This window comes from Nanorana parkeri, unplaced genomic scaffold (assembly GCF_000935625.1).
Source record: "Nanorana parkeri isolate BGI_ZX_2015 unplaced genomic scaffold, ASM93562v1 scaffold18, whole genome shotgun sequence".
Taxonomy (NCBI): Eukaryota; Metazoa; Chordata; class Amphibia; order Anura; family Dicroglossidae; genus Nanorana; species Nanorana parkeri.
The window spans coordinates 2746907-2764829 of NW_017306286.1; the positions used below are offsets into that span (position 1 = coordinate 2746907).

General features: G+C 41.9%; 1 protein-coding gene across 1 annotated transcript in view; it reads left to right on the forward strand.

Moving 5' to 3' along the window:
- Positions 1-87: 87 nt before the first annotated feature.
- SGSM1 (small G protein signaling modulator 1) overlaps positions 88-17923 on the forward strand; it is a 136814-nt gene continuing 118978 nt past the window's right edge. The window contains exons 1-2 of the mRNA XM_018560993.1: positions 88-165; positions 249-292. Coding sequence (XP_018416495.1) covers positions 150-165; positions 249-292 — 60 coding nt within the window. The 5' untranslated portion in view covers positions 88-149. The remainder of the gene's footprint in view (positions 166-248; positions 293-17923) is intronic.

Below are 17923 nucleotides of genomic sequence, written 5' to 3' on the forward strand. Positions count from 1 at the left end.
GAATACTGAGCCTATACAGTGGGACAAGCAAGGCGCGTGCACGTCTAAAGGGATGCCGAGGGTGCTCGGGAGGACGCGGCACCGTGCACCCGCCGAAGCAGCTGTGCTTGCCAGAGCCGAGCCTGCAGAGGACGGGAGAAGCTGCAAACATGGCAACGGGCACAGGTGAGCTCCCACCTCCCGAACACAGCTTCCTTGTCAATGATAATCAATGCACCCCTTTCCAATGGTATCCATTTTTTCCACAGAAGCAGAGACCAGGCAGAAGCTTCTGAAGACAGTGAAGAAGGAGGTAGGTGACCCCCATCCTCCTCCTCCCAGCAGCATCTTCCTCTCCAGCAGTCACCTTCATTACGCTGTATTGAGCCAGGGACGGGCTTGTATGTTCGTGCTGCCTGGGAGGGTGTGTTACATGGATACAGCTTTTGGCTCCTGGTCACTCGTGTCGCTGTAGTGCCACACACACAGCTGTCCCCTCGGGCGGAGGGAAGCCTTGTCCCAGGGGGACATCGGGACGTAGGGTCCATGGTGCTGAATCCTGATGGCTCCTCTAGGTTGCTATGCCAATGTATGGAAGGTTAGCAGTGTCAGTGTTATTTTCCAGGAGCACACTTCCATAGCATTGGAGAAGAGCCCTGCCATGGTTAGGTGTTCTGCGAACACACACACAAACACACACTGATTTGTAGAAACATTGCTGATCTCATGCACCATTTGGAGAAATAACATAATAATAAACATGCAATTTCCTCAACCAATCTAATTACTGTGCTGATATTAAAGAGACCCTTTTAAAGCTGACACAATATTTTTGCTTTAAATATATTCCTTTCATAGCCACAAAGGATAGAAATCCACTGTGTGTGCACCAAATGCCTTTGCAAACCCTGATATTTGGTTGTAAAGGTAGCGGTGACATCATCGCTGTGCTGTACATAACCTGTGTAGAGAGCAGAGCTGTGGGAGGGGCCCAGCTGCTCACCCACAACAGGCTGCCTGTAGAAAACTACAGGGGGGGGGGCGGAGACAAGACCAGTCACTCTGCACAAGGAGAGAGATCAGTCTTATTACAGGAATCTCACTGGACTACTGCACAGATATGAAAGAATACACAAAGCTTGCACAAAGATTAGAGTAAGAACACACATGCCTCTTGTATATAGTCAAGATTTGCTTGTTCTGGAGCTCAGCCTTCATTTCAGCAACATTCTTCCTATGAGAATGTATGCGCATTTACTGTGTTTTAGTCATGTTATTTACCTGTAAAAGCCTCCCTTGTGTAGACATCTAAAAGCTCTGAGACCGCTGCTGAGTGCCACCATCTTGGATGTGATGTCAGCAGCCCCAGCTCTGTAGTATTCCTCTTCACTTCTTCCCAAGTTGCTACATAAAAGGCCATGTAGGGAGGTGAAGGTAGAGGTGGAGGAGCTGGGCCAGTACAGACAGTAATTAGAGAAGAGGGCTGTGACATGCAAGGAGGGAGGGGGCTGTGCTAGAAAACTGACTCTTCCTGTAGTAGTCAGATTTTCCAAGTTGCAAGGCACATTGCAAGTGAGTATTATAGAAAGGGAAATACTGCCAGTAAGCATTTAATATACTTGATTTCTTTGTGCTTTTTGGTCACATGGTCTCTTTAATAAAGTGAAGCTGTCATGTCCACCAACGTTTACTTATATTACTTCTTTGTGCTTGTAGAAGCTTGCTAATACAAGGTCTGCTTCCTTGTTTCATTGCCACTACCCAGGGGCTGTCCTTAGCATACTTGCCAAATGTGGTGGGGAAGGGGTATTGGTGGTCACATATTTTGTGGATGGGGTGCTGGTGGTGCACGCTAATGGCACTAAGGCCGGCGTCCTTGTGATGCACCACCTAACTCTGGCCGGCATCCCACCGAGCTCACTGACATCACTGGTTGGCAGGAGCTGGACGGGACGCCGGAAAGAGTGTCCCAGGTTGCTAAGACCTAGGAGGGGAGATGTGTACGGCCCTTACACATCTTCCCGCCCGGTTCTTAGCAACCTGGGGCGCTCTTGCTCTGCCTGCCTTCACACTGCCTCATTAGAGGGATGGTCCTGCCACTACCCCCTCCCACCATGAAAAAATGGCACATTCCACTTAAAAAATTAGAAACCTTAAAAAATATGTTCAACTTTCCTACTTGGTGCCTGGGTGAAGATGATGCCAGGGGCCTTCAGATCAGATCTTGGGAACCCTGAGCATCCAGAATCTCCCGAGAAAATGCTCCTGCGCTGAGCTGGGGCATCTTCTCACAAATTTGGGATCGTCAGCATTCTTATTATCTCACTGAAAAGCCCATAATGTCACCCACAGCAGTAGCGTAAACCAGGGTGTAAGGTAAGCATATGATTGAAGATTTCTCCTTAGGTGTTTCCATGTCCCATTCACACCTGAGTGTTTTGAAGCCCGAATGCCTAAGCGCTGCAATGTTCAGCAGGAGGAATGTCATTGTTTTAAGTGGACCCTGTTCACAACTGAGCATTTTGTTGCTTTTAGCAAAATGCCTGTAGCTCATGAGTTTCTTTTAGAGCAGAGTTCTGGCCCCCAATGGACTTCAGTGGGAGCTCTTGAAAAATGTGTGTTTAGCAATCATTTTTTGCCTAGCAACTAGCTTTTCATTGGATAAAAGTAAAAATAAAAAAGCTCAAGCTGGAAATGCACGAAAAAATGCCTGTACCAATGCTCAAAAAAATGCCCCAAAAAATGTCCAAAGCTCAAGTCTGAATGGACCCTTAATGTGCAAGGTAGCATATTTTTCATAAGAGTGTGGAGGTCTAATAAGAAAGTGGACCCTTTTTTGCAAGGTCTGCTTTAAGCACTGCCCTCTTGCTGCGGTATAGTCCCACTCCCTGTTTTTCAGCTGGCAATTGCAAGAGCTTTCACTGGCCCCACTGTGTTGGACAATTGACAGTTGAATAACAGGCAAAGGGCATAGGCCCATGTCACATTAGTGGTCCTTTTCTGACAGCAACTTGCCACCTACAGGTACTAAAAGGGCATTCATGTGCTCTTATGGCATTGCTCGAAACCAGCAAGTTTTGAGCATTGCTCTGTTGCTACTTACCCAGTAGCAGAGGAGGGTCTGCAGTGTTTCCACCAACGACACTAAACTAGTAAATAAGTGTACTCTTTAGTAATCTTGTTGCCAGTAGGGATGTGCGTGGGCTTGGTGTAAACCAAGTTCGCAGGAGCCTGCTTAAAACTGTCAGTGGCACATCCCCCTCCCAGCCCAATCAGCTGCAGCCGGGGCATTCTTCACCCTGTGGCTACTTGTAACAAAGGGAATGCTCCTAACGCAGCTTATTGTCTTGAATTGTCTTGTGATTGTAATGTCTTCCTTATATTGTAAAGCGCTGCGCAAATTGTTGACCGCTATAGAAATCCTGTATAATAATAATAATAATTGGGCCAGGGTGGTGGATGTGTCACTGAAAGTTTTGCGTGGGCCCTGGTGAACTCTGTTTGCATCAAGCCCACACAGTTCCCTACTGGCCAGTTACTGCAAGCAACAGGATTACTATTGTCAGATGTAAAATCACCAGCGCTCACAAACATATACCCTTGTTCAGTTTATAGAACTTATGTCACATGTGTCATACAAGCCAATGTTTCGGGGCCACGCAGGGTCCTTTCTACAGGGTGACATAGTGACAATTGGAGAGGATAAGATAACCACCTATATAATGCACTACACACACCAAATAAAACCCAGGTAACACCCCTATGATGTCATAGTGACCTCATGCCCCGCCAGAATAAAAAAGCATACATATTAACAAAAAGTTAAGCAAAACCTAATAAGCCCAATGTATAGAAAACAATAGAAACAGAAATAAAACCCCAACCAGCAGTAATAGGAATGTTGGGTATAACTGTAAAGAATAAATCCTTACACTACCTTCTCGCAGGGAAGGGGAGTGCAAACCGTCCATAGTTGTATCATGGCGTCCCCCTTCTCCATAGAAACCTAGTAGTGTGGGAGGAGCACGGCATCAGAAAAGCATGGATTGGAGCCAACTGCGCATGTGTGGGACCAGCCGGCCTGCCTACCAGCGTCACTGGTTGCTAGGCGGCGGGCAGAGCGGCAACAGCCTCTGTTCACTGCTGCCGCTGTCATCTCAGCCACAGGGTTCAGAATACAGAACATCCCGCACATGCGCAGTTGGCTCCCATGCTAAGTTCTATCAACTGAACAAGGATAAACGTTTGTGAGTGCTGGTGATTTTACATCCGACATTTGGAGGTTTCTTACGGCGTCATCCATGTAATCACTGCGAGCACCACCATTTTCAAATGATGCTGTATGGAGTGCAGGTGATCCACAATAAGGTGCCATGGCCATGTGACATGGCCCTTTGCTGTATCACACAGGCAACTTTATAACAGAGATCTTTGGAAGCATCAAACCTTTCTGATTATCTGGTGATGTGTAGCTGGCTACAGAGTTGCTGTTGTAGCTGGTTACAATGTTCTATGTAGCTACAAATGGCTGGTGCACAATGATCATCAGTAGCTGCATTGGATAACATGAGTAACTGCTGAGTTTGCCGATATTAAAGCTAGCTCCAAACCTTCAAAAAAGTCAGTTGTTCAACATGTCAGCTATAAAGGATATGAACCACCGGGATACAGACCTTTCATTGACTACAAGTTCAACATACTAAGGAGAGCCATTCTTTACTTGCTACAAAAAAGCCATTATTTATTTATTTTATTACAGGTATTTATATAGCGCTGACAATTTACGCAGTGCTTTACATTGTACACATTCACATCAGTCCCTACCCTCAAGGAGCTTACAATCTAAGGTCCCTATCTCACATGCATACATAGGAGGTCCAATTTTAGACAGGAGCCAATTTACCTTCCAGCATGTCTTTGAAGTGTGGGAGGAAACCAGAGTACCCGGAGGAAACCCATGCAAGCACAGGGAGAACATGCAAACTCCTTGCAGATAGTGACCTGGCTGGGATTTGAACCAAGTGCTGCAAGGCAGAAGTGCTAACCACTACGCCACTGTGCTGCCCACATTATAAAATTGCTTGTTGTGTACAGCACATAAAGCGGCCCTTCACTCTAAAATCCAAGTTCATGGTTTTCTAATCCTCTCCCCTTCACTTTGTTTTAAAAAGCTTAGCATTATTTATTAATCCCTCCCGCTGCCATTTCTCACCATTTCTTTCACCTCCTATTGCTTCCTGGGATACTGATGTCACATATCCAAAGGAGGAGAATCCTTTGAATTCATGTAAGCAGACCCAGTACCAGATCTCACACATGCACAGAAATATGGAGCCATTTCTGTTTACATATTATTCTATGAATGGAGGAAAGAGATCTGGAGCCATTTCTGTTTACATATTATTCTGTGAATGGAGGAAAGAGATCTGGAGCCATTTCTGTTTGCATATTATTCTGTGAATGGAGGAAAGAGATCTGGAGCCATTTCTGTTTACATATCATTCTATGAATGGAGGAAAGAGATCTGGAGCCATTTCTGTTTACATATCATTCTATGAATGGAGGAAAGAGATCTGGAGCCATTTCTGTTTACATATCATTCTATGAATGGAGGAAAGAGATCTTGAGCCATTTCTGTTTACATATTATTCTATGAATGGAGGAAAGAGATCTTGAGCCATTTCTGTTTACATATTCATCTATGAATGGAGGAAAGAGATCTGGAGCCATTTCTGTTTACATATTCATCTATGAATGGAGGAAAGTGATCTTGAGCCATTTCTGTTTACATATTATTCTATAAATGGAGGCTGGAGATCTGGAGCCATTTCTGTTTACATATTATTCTATGAATGGAAGCCTGAGATCTGGAGCCATTTCTGTTTACATATTATTCTATGAATGGAAGAAAGAGATCTGGAGCGATTTCTGTTTATATATTATTCTATGAATGTGAATGGAGGCTGGAGATCTGGAACCATTTCTGTTTACATATTATTCTATGAATGGAGGCTGGAGATCTGGAACCATTTCTGTATACATATTATTCTATGAATGGAGGATAGTAATTTCTCCTAGGATACCCACATCACATATCCCAGGAGAAATTACTATCCTCCATTCATGGAATAATATGTAAACAGAAATGGCTCCAGATCTCTGTTTGCACATGTGAGAGATCTGTTGCCGTGCCATCGAGGGGCCGGCTTCAGAACCCAGAAAGAAACAGCTGGTTCCCAGTGACGTGAAGAAGGAAGTTGGCAGTACAGGACAGTAGCTGTAGGAGGAGAGAGAAAAGGATCCACTGGGCATGTAAGTTAGTTATTATAGCATAATAAGAGAAACAAAGATAAGTGGGAGAAGAAAACTTTTTTTTTTGGGAGGCTGAGGTTACTCTTTAATCTGAAGTTAGGGCACTGTTTACAGCCTGGGCTTTGGATCCAGAATCCTCTTCAGACACAAAGGTACTGAACTGAAGACAGTGCAGTTTGCCAGCAATGTTCATGTATGTACTTTGGTGGACATGGCAGGTTGTGGTGATGTCCACATGTACCTTCTTATGTAGTACACATGTTATGCATTCTGCTTGCATGGCTGTTTAATGCTTTTCAGTCCATGAGTATTTTGTCAGTTTGTTACACTTGGTACACTGTTTAAACCCGATGGATAATGATGAGTTCCATCTTTGCATGATTTCCCTATCATTTCCAAATTTCTTTTTGAGAAATTATAACAAAAATTGCAACCAGTATTCTTCTGTTTTAGCTTAAAAGGAAACTGTTGGGTCAAGAATATGGGAGCTGCCATTGCGGACTTGTTTTTGAAGATTCTGCCACTGGTTTGTCATGCTGATCCTGGCTATATGACCTAGCGAGTCACTTGTCTAGCCATCTGACAGGAAAATGCTTGTTCTGGATCAGTGACTGATCATGTAGGGAAGCAAGGATATGGATGACAGCCATGGAGTATGCACCTTCATAATGCAACCACTGTGTAGCCAGTCACATCACAAGGCAGGCAAAACTCTGATCTGCAAGGTCAACAAGTATTAAAGCAATCAGATCAGCATAACAACCAGGCAAATAGCATTTTCAGAAGGAAAGGAGTAGTGTAAAAGTAAATATTTTCTAAAGTCCTTCCCAACGTTCTTTGAAGGATCCCCACAAAAGCCTTTTTCAGTTGTTGGCGGAACTTGGTATTCATGCACTTACTTCTTATATTTTGGTGGACAATAGCTGCTGACTCTTTCTGGCCACCCTTGAGTTTTGTTTGCTTTCACTTCTTTTTGGGTGTTCTCACTCATTTAGTTACATTTTCAAGAAACCAATTATAAATGCCTGTGAAACCGTGCAAGACCATTATAGTTATTGTAGTGATCATGTCTGTAATCTCCTTTATAGTAAACCTGCAATTACTTATTACATAGTTTCATAAAGTGCCCTGGAAGTTGGTAGCAAACTTGCTAGGAAGCCTGGACCTACCATGGATCCCAACCACTATAGGGCTAAAGGAAAATACTATGCTAATAGAGACTTTCTGAAAGTCAGTATACACATAGGGCTAAGCAAGCTTTACCACTGTGCTTGGGCCTGGTGAGAGGCCATTCAGGCACCAAGCTCTAATTTGTGGCTGTGTCATCTGTACTCCATACCCATATCACTCGGCTGTAGAGCCTCAAATCATCTCTGAATTCATGCTGACACTGTCCTTCCTTCTGGAGGGTGGCTACTTTTCTTCCTCATGGTCCTTGTGTGTGTTATAAAGTAGCCACCACTCCAAGCTCACTCCCATTATGGACTACAATCTCATGTTTAGTTTAATAATTTGTATTGAGATTGTAGTCCATCACGGGAGCAATCGTGGCCTGGTGGCTACTTAACAACACACACATGGACCATGGGGAACAAAAGTAGCCATCCTCCAGAAGGAAGGACCGTGTCAGCACTAATTCAGAGATGATTTGAGTGTCTACAGCTGAGTGATAAATAAATAAGATACATTTTTGTTAATAGTTCAGGTACTTAAATGCATTTTTGAGAGTGAATTCTTGAGTATAGTGTCACTTTGACTTTACTGTATGTGTAGTAGGTACAGGTTTACATTATTACCTCTAACCTGGAGTTATATTACATATATAATATTAAAAATGTACTAGTAATATCCCCAAGTATGAATGGAAAAGCACCTGTACAGAAATAGAGATTTGACACGTCCTTGGGTCTTGCATCTATTTCCCCACACTAGCTGCCATTAATCATTTTCTTCTGTGAAATTACTGATAAGTCAGATGTGTGTTTGAAAAGGCAGTACACAATACCACAATCATTTCAGTTCTCATGCTCTGAGACAAATTAATATTTATGTACTTATTATATTAGCTTCAGGGGTGCACCCTGCTTGTAGCTCCTTGAGTGCTATTATTGCTGTTCAGTTGGTGTGCATTCTGGCAATGGGAATAAAATGATATAGACAACTGTCAACCCCTCCATGCCATGAGATATTACCTAGGAATTTAAAATGTTTACATTTGTTTTTATGGGAAATTATTTTTTTGTCCACAACGTAATATTTTTAAAAACGATTCTTTCAATGTCACCTGAACAGAGATCTTTGGATTTCCGATAGTAGAGAGTTATCCCCTTCTTCACTGCCATCAGGGTTGCAGTACTATAAATCCCTGCAATCGATGCAAAGAAAGCACTTACTATCTGATATGGAAGGAGGCTGTTTGTCTGGAAGACACAAACAGGCTTATATGTGTAAGCGTGTGGTGGCTGGTAATATGCACAGTTATTGTTTTTAACATCTGCAAGAATGATGATATACTGCATGAAAATTATAGATTTTGCTAAGGCAGAGATGATGTACACAGAGACAGATGTCCCATTCAGTAAAGAACGGTTGCACTGTAGAGCTGTATATGTATACCTTAGCTTAGCTGTCAACATGGCTAATGACTTGCCATTTATTGTAACAATAACAGAGCATGGTTGGTTAATCTGGGCTTAAAGCTTGGTCAGTGAATGTCATGCAACCACAGCTTACTGCCTGTTTACTTAGTCTGGTTCATTCTTCTTTATAAAAATAATAGTAGGCTGTCAAAGTGAAACACAATGCAATAGTGTACATAAGTCAACTGTGCTAGAAGATGTGGATATTTGCTAAAATATTTCACTGGGCTTTAAGACTCATGAGCAGGGTTATTGTGTGCCTTAATTTTCATTTGACGTCTTTTAAACTTTCTTTATTATTATTTTTGTTTTATATTTGCAAGTGCAGCATTGCTAAGTGAGTCAGGTTATCATTGCCATTTTGCCATGGCCATTAGCTGGAAACTAATGTGATCATGTTAGTATTATAGCCTAGTCCCAGAAAGAGCAGCGTACATGTGACTATGCACATTCATGAGCCCAAACTGACAGGCATGTATTCAGCGAAATAAGCATATAGGGAAAAGAAAATCAATGTTAGATCTATGTTAGGATGCGGGAAGGTATAAGGACATAAGGAAATGAATATCCATGTTAGATCCATGTTAGATCTATGTTAGGATGTGCTAAGGTATAAGGAAATGAAGATCCATGTTAAATCTATGTAAGGATGTGGTAAGGTATAAGGATATAAGGAAATGAAAATCCATGTTAGATCCATGTTAGATCTATGTTAGGATGTGGGAAGGTATAAGGACAGAAGGAAATGAAAATCCATGTTATATCCAAATTAGATCTATGTTCGGATGTGGGAAAGTATGAGGACATAAGGAAATGAAAATCCATGTTATATCCAAATTAGAATTATGTTCGGATGTGGGAAGGTATGAGGACATAAGGAAATAAAAATCCATGTTAGATCTATGTTCGGATGTGGGAAGGTATAAGGACATAAGGAAATAAAAATCCATGTTATATCCATGTTAGATCTATGCTAAGATGTGGGAAGGTGTAAGGACATAAGGAAATGAAAATGCATGTTAGATCTATTTAGGATGTGGGAAGGTATAAGGACATAAGGAAATGGAGATCCATGTTAGATCCATGTTATATCTATGTTAAGATGTGCTAAGGTATAAGGATATAAGGAAATTAAAATCCATGTTAGATCCATGTTAGATCTATGTTAGGATGTGGGAAGGCATAAGGACATAAGGAAATGAAGATCAATGTTAGACCTATGTTAGATCCATGTAAGGATGTGGGAAGGTATAAGGAAATGAAAATCCATGTTAGACCTATGTTAGGATGTGGGAAAGTATAAGGACATAAGGAAATAAAGATCCAAGTTCGGATGTGGGAAGGTATAAGGACATAAGGAAATGAAAATTCATGTTATATCCATGTTAGAGCTACATCCTCATGTATCCCTTGCCCCTCCCTCTTAGGCCCCATTCACACTGAGCGATTTATCGCGCGGTAATTCCCGCGATATCTAATATGTTAGATTATTGTTTGGATATGAGAAGCTATAAGGACATAAGGAAATGAAGATCCATGTTAGATCTATGTTAGATCTATGTTCGGATGTGGGAAGGTATAAGGACATAAGGAAATGAATATCCATGTTAGATCCATGTTAGATCTATGTTAGGATGTGGGAAGGTATGAGGATATAAGGAAATGAAAATCCATGTTAGATCTATGTTAGATCTATGTTAGGATGTTGTGAAGGTATAAGGATATAAGGAAATGAAAATCCATGTTAGATCTATGTTAGATCTATGTTAGGATGTGGGAAGGTATAAGGAAATGAAAATCCTTGTTAGATCCATGCTAGATCTATGTTAGGATGTGGGAAGGTATAAGGACAGAAGGAAATTCAAATCCATGTTAGAGCAATGTTAGGATGTGGGAAGGTATAAGGACATAAGGAGATGAAAATCCATGTTAGATCTATGTTAGATCCATGTTGAAGCAATTTTAGGATGTGGGAAGGTATAAGGATGTAAGGAAATGAAAATCCATGTTAGATCTGTGTTAGAGCAATGATCGGATGTGGAAAGGTATAAGGACGTAAGGGAATAAATATCCATGTTAGAGCAATGTTAGGATGTGGGAAGGTATAAGGACATAAGGAAATTAAGATCCATGTTAGATCCATGTTAGAGCAATGTTAGAGCAATGCTAGGATGTGGGAAGGTATAAGGATATAAGGAAATGAAAATCCATGTTAGATCTATGTTAGGATGTGGGAAGGTATAAGGGTATAAGGAAATGAAAATCCTTGTTAGTTCCATGTTAGATCTATGATAGGATGTGGAAAGGTATAAGGACAGAAGGAAATTAAAATCCATGTTAGATCTATGTAAGGATGTGGGAAGGTGCGGTTTTTCCGTGTATAGATCTGCTATAAGCATAATGTAGTTCCATGCAGGTCCAAGTAGCAGTTCTTGCACTGTGTTTTTATTAAACAATTTCAATTTGATATGTTCCCATGATCTTTATTAAATCAGTTGTTGAATTGTCCTGTACAGATACTTGGATTTAGTCGCAACCTTGTATTTATTATGTAAGGTCACTGAAAAAGAACTGATTTATTTCTGTTTGAAGAGAGATTGTAATTACATTTTCTGTGTTTAGATGCTTGCACTGAGAAAACATATTACTAAACCAGCTAGACATTTTACAGAACATTAAATATGCTGTGCTTGTAGATTCAGTATTTGAATCAGAGAACAATTACACGAGCCGCTCAGTGAGTGCCAGAAATACATATCCCTTTGTATGCTGCTCCTTTGGTAAAATTCAAGTGTGAAAAGACAGACTTCTCGTTGCCTTGACTACCATCCTTAAATTGGAAAGACACAATATGTTTTTACAAATTTAAAACTTGACACTAAGCAGATGTACTCATTTGTAGGATTTATGATAGAATGTGAAATGCTTGCCTGTCGATAGCAAATAATAGCCTCAATATTATGTCAGTTTAACTCCTCAGCGTCGGCCGTAGACATATATGTGGCAGCACGGCAGTGGGCTTTATGATGTGCTGCCACATATATGCATACGTCCGGCATTAAAGTGACACTGCACCGAGGAGTTAAATCTTAAAAATACATTCAAGAACCTTTACTATTGACAATACTTTACCTTATTTGTGCATCACACAGCTGTAGATCTTCAAATCATCTCTAAATTGGTGCTGACACTGTCTGTCCTTCTGGAGGGTGGCTACTTTTGTTCCCCATGGTCTGTGTGTGTTTTAAAGTAGCCACCGCTCCAAGCTCGCTCCCGTGATGGACTACAATCTCGAAACAAATGAGTAAACTAAATGTGAGATTGTAGTCCATCACGGGAGTAAGCTTGGAGCGGTGGCTACTTTAAAACACACAAAGGGAACCATGAGGAACAAAAGTAGCCCCCTCCAGAAAGAAGGACAGTGTCAGCACCAATTCAGAGAAGATTCAGAGAAGATTTGAGAATCTACAGCTGAGTGATGCACAAATAAGGTAAAGTATTGTCAATAGTAAAGGTTCTTGAATGCATTTTTAAGATTTAACTACTGGGTGCAGTGTCACTTTAATGCCGGACGTATGCATATATGTGGCAGCACATCATAAAGCCCACTGCCGTGCTGCTACATGTATGTCTACGGCCGACGCTGAGGAGTTAAACTGACATAATATTGAGTCTATTATTTGCTATCGACAGGCAAGCATTTCACATTCTATCATAAATCCTACAAATGAGTACATCTCATTTGTAGGAGGTTATATATGTGTAAGCCTGGAGTCACTGTTTTATGTTTCATTTGTGTGCCTCTAGCTTTGAGACTGCACTGTCACTGGCAACTCCTGCTGACCAAACAGATACCTGATATTTCCCTCTTAAAATAGAAAAAGAGATTGAGAACACAGAGTCCACAATCTCTTTTTCTGCAGCCCCTGTTATGAATGAACAGGAAGCCTTGATACTGAGTAATCCTGTCCATTTATACATTGTGAATATAGTATGAGTTACTATGTCCACAGTCATGAATGAACAGGAAATTATTTAGATCACTTCCCATTCATTCATAACTGGACATAGTAATCACATGTCCAGTTATTTAGATACACTCACCAATCAGCGGATCGTGAGTGTTTGTACACCGCTCTCCATCCTAAGTGGACTGAGCTCTCCTCCCCCACCGCCTGCCCTGCCTCCTGTGGCAGATCACAGCGCTCTGCTCCAATCACCGCTCTCCATCCTGACACACGAGGCAGAGCTGGGATGTGCGAGAGGAGAGCTCTGCCTCCTGAAGATGACACCTGTCCACGCCCCGCTCAGCATCCTGGAACACGAGGCAATGGTGGGAGGTGTGGTAGGAGAGCTCCACCTCCTGAAGATGATAGCTGTCACCATCCACACCGCTGGGCATCCTGACACACGAGGTGGAGCTGGGAGGTCCTGGAGGAGAACTCTGCCTTCTGAAGATGACAGCTGTCACCAACCCACACCGCTTGGCATCCTGACATTGCTGTCACCACCACTTGGCCTCCTGCAAAGCTTCTCTCTTCCCTGCTGGGTACCGGCCGCTGCATTGGAAGGCACACAAACTGGTGCTCAGCAGGGAGGAGAAAAGCTAGGAAAACACTGAATTTTCGTCTGCATTTTCAGCCGGCAATGTTTTGGCAGCTGAAATTTCAGTGCTGGCCTCCCTACACCATGAAAAGGCATGATGCTGTGTGAAAATTTCTACCGAAACCAGACAATTGACTTCTTAACTGTACTGCTTAAGTCCTGACTGAGAACAACTACTGTCTGTTTCTATTACTGTCTGTGTCTCCACTGGGGATATTCACCCTCTTCTCTTTTGGTCCTGTTGATCAGAATATCCAAACTGAGTTGTAACAGAAACAGAAAATGAGGAGAAATCTCCCAATGGCTAAACCTGTTCTCGTGACACCTGTCTAAAGCTTGCCACCCAGCTTTAGATGGGTTTCATGCACTGCAGGCACTATGCAGTCATCCACGGGGCTCAACGAGGGAAATCTAAATGTGTGTGGCTAACCTTAGCCCTTATCTGTTGGCTAAGGTTTAGTAAAGGAGTAGAGATTGGATGTTCCTACTTAAGAAATAAGATGAAACTGAATAATCAATCATAAACAAAAGGACTTTAAAAACAGGATCTTGCTTGCATGTGATCGGATAATTGACACTAACACAGCCTTGCCCTATTTACAATGTTAAATCTGCAGTAGCCATACACATTAGGAGTTCTGTTGTTGTGCTCTATGGGTTGAACACAAGAAATTACTCTATTTCTTCATGAATGACTCTCCCCTGATGGCTACTTTATTTTGAGAGTTGGTACCCGTGGCTGTCTGAAAACCTAAACAACGACTGCATTTGATTGGCTGCAGTCACTGTTGGGTGAAAATTGGGTGCTGCTCACAGGGCCACCCACAAATTGTATTTTAGACAATTCAGCAGAAATTGCAGAAATTGAAGCTGTGCTAAGCTTAAGGTCGTATTCACTTTGCCAAGGGAACAATTTCTCTCAACAGTAAATCAACAGTAAATCAACCCTGATGAGTGCATCTGTGGTCCTTGTACCATTTTTTGTATTGCAGCTGAGGGAAAGGGGAGTACACCAGTGACACTCGTGCATAGGGGATGTCTTCACTACAAGTAACTTGGGTGAGACATTGGGGGTGATTTACTAACCTAAACACACACACACACCAGGTGTGTGTGATTTTCACACAGCAAAACGTATTTATCAACCAAAAAGTCTCTAAAAGCATATTTCCACTAATGCCATATATGGAAAAATAATGCACATGATGCATATATAATGCTGCTTCACAGTTTAGACAAAAATGGTTAGCTCATGCATTTACATTCCTTGCATTCATCAATGCAAGCAACACAACATAGAGCTAATTTACCCAACATCACCTTGGAATTCCTTCAGGGCTTTGCACAACACACCTGCTGGGTGTGTACACATTACAAAGGTGTTTAGATTCCACCCATAGATCATGCTGGGAGGGAACACACTGCAGAGGTGTATACACGTTCGTGGTGTGTTTATAAGGTTAGTAAATCAACCCCATTGGGTGAGACTCTTTCCTTGGGTGAGACATTGGCTTTTCACTGCAGGAGATATTAGGCACTGTTACTACAGTGGGGAATACAAGTGGTCCCTCCACAGAAGACAGTAAGGGAAGAACAGGTTGTGTCATGTGTCCCCTACACCATCCTTCATCGACCAGGGTACCTGCTTACTTCCTCAGGGGTTTCTCGAGATTTTGGCACAACGTCATGCCTTTCCATGGTGTAAGTAGGCCAGCCACCAGCACCATGGAAACGAATATTGCTAATCCAGGAAGGGTGGGATCTGTTCAGAAAGGGAGGTTCACCTCCATCCAGGCCTGCTCCTTCTTCCGTCCTCTGTCTTGTGGCTGCAGCTCCTGGTGTGATGGTAGTACTAATGTGAACGGGGAGACCAAGGACTTTGTTGTGAAGGCGTGACTGAGGACTTTGATTGAAGGGGGGTTCCCGATTTAAATGGAGGACTCTGATGTGAAGGGAAACCTCACATTGTTTAGTGTTTTTGCTTAGAGTATTCCCCTAAAATCCGTACCAGACCCCTGTGTGGGATGAAGCCACGCATTGTTTCTTACATTTTGTACATTTTAGACTGGGGTGCCTTAAGATTTTGCATACTTTTAAAAAAGGTTAAAAAAAAAAGCTGCTCTACAACTAATATAAATTCAGTTAAGGCCTGTTCACACCAAAAACAAAAAGAGGGTCTGTTGACTTGCAATTGTACCTTCCGATATCCTTCCAATCTGTTGCATTATGATACCTTTCTCAACGGTTATGGAAGGGTACTGAAAAATGAATGGGTGTGAATGGGGCTAGTACATATCAAATCCATTGCGTTGTGCTGAAAAAAAGTGTTCTAGCGCAATGCAAGGTGATGCAACATAACGGATCCAATGTGAACTAGCCCCATTCACACCCATCAATTTTTCGGTGCACTTCAGTTAGCATCTGTTGAAAAACATATTGCAATGCAATGAATCGCAAAGCAAGGAATCTGGTGTGAATGGCCCCCTACAGATACAAATAAAACAAATACAAAGAATTACCCAGGACTGATAACAAGACAAAGAAACACACTTAAAGCAACCGAAAATGAACACATAATAAGGAAGAGATAGATGCTTATAATTTAGCATTTCCTGTATGTTTTAATGTTTTTGTACCCAGGAACTTGTCTCTTATATAATAACTGTGAAAAACACTTACACAAGATTAGGCAAAGATCTCCATAACCTGAAGACAGAATTTTCAAACTCGCGTAATGATCTGAAGTGATGTGTGCTTATATAACATGCTAGTTAGACTGAATAAGACTGAGAAAGAAAAAGCAACATGAATTGAAGCCATGAGCAAGAATATGTTTTATACACTTTTATGTACCCACTTAGGATTCAGGAGCTACTGTCTGCAGTACACTTAATAGATGAAGATCTCTGATCTTATGCTGAGGAAGTTGATAAAATGAGTGAAACATAGTGATGTTTTTACCTATATTATTTGAAATGGGAGAGCAGTTCATTTGTAGTCCTGGGTCTGGTATCCTGAAATATTTTGTGTTTGTATAAACTGCTTCATGCTGAATAACACAGCAAATTGCACGGAGATTGAATGACAGTTCCCTCTGCACCATAAGAGCTGTTTTTTTGTTTCCTCCCTTTTCAGAACTGCTTAGTTTTGACATCCTAATGGGGAGAAAGCCACACACAGGCCCACTTTTGTTTAATTTAGCATATTTATTAGAGTTGCACAGATACCAAGTACAGTACTCGGTACAAGTACGAGTACATGTACCGATACTTTTGAGCTCCAAGACTAGACTAGAGAAAAATTCAAAAGTTAGGAGGCAGCTGTCATTTGTAAGGAGCACACCGGAGCTCCTGGGATTTGTACATCTCTGTTTTAATGTACGATTTTGTTTTTATAAATATAAATAAAGGGATGCACAGATACCAGTTTTGCGAGTACGAGTACTGGTACTCGCCGAGTACTTACAAGTACGAGTACTGATACATTTTTGTTTCTTGTCATGTGACAGTTTTTCTAAAACAATACAGACTAATGATTTCAGGACAGTGGTGGAGTGCCTAGGCCAGGTCCCAGCTGCAACCGCTGCAACCCTGGTAGTTCTCATGAAAATGCCAAGTATCTGCACTGGTACTCAAAAAGTATCTGTGCATCCCTAATATTTATATAAAACATTTTAGTTTTTTCTTTTCTGTACCTCTTATACAAAATATTGAGCCATTCCCATAGCTTACAGTTTTACAGTTTAATGTCCCTACTGTAACCATAGGAATGTGTACTCATGATGGGGACAGTATACACAAAGGCCACTTAAAGTGACACTAAACTCAGAAGGTAATGTGATATTATAGTTTGGTTTTTCGGGAGGTTTTGTGGGTCCACCTAGGAGGCCAACCTTTGGCTAAATCTGCTTTTCTTCTTCTTTAAAAATATATAATTCTTTGTTTTCTAGTGGATCCTTGCAGGGCTCATTGCCCCCTGCACGGGTGCCGCCATTATCTAAGCAGCTGCTGTGGAGGCACCCGTGCGTGCTTGTGCCCGCAGTGGCTTTGTGAGTCCATAGACACTCACAGCCTTGCGGAAGGCCACGCCCCTCCTCTATGCCCAACAGGTTGATTGATAGCAGAAGGAGCCTACGGCTCTTCTACCATCAGTATCCTCCCCCAGAACCAGGTAGAACAGAGAACGGAGGATCACTTCTGGAACAGCGGCAGTGACAGGTAAGTGTGGGGGGAAGGGGGAGAGGCAAAGGTACTGGGCGCCTTTTACCCTAATGCAGAGAATGCATTAAGGCAAAAAACGCTCAGACCTTAATACTACTTTAAAGATGTATTCAAGTACCCTAACTATTAAAACTGTATCTTATTTGTGTATCACTCGGCTGTAGATCC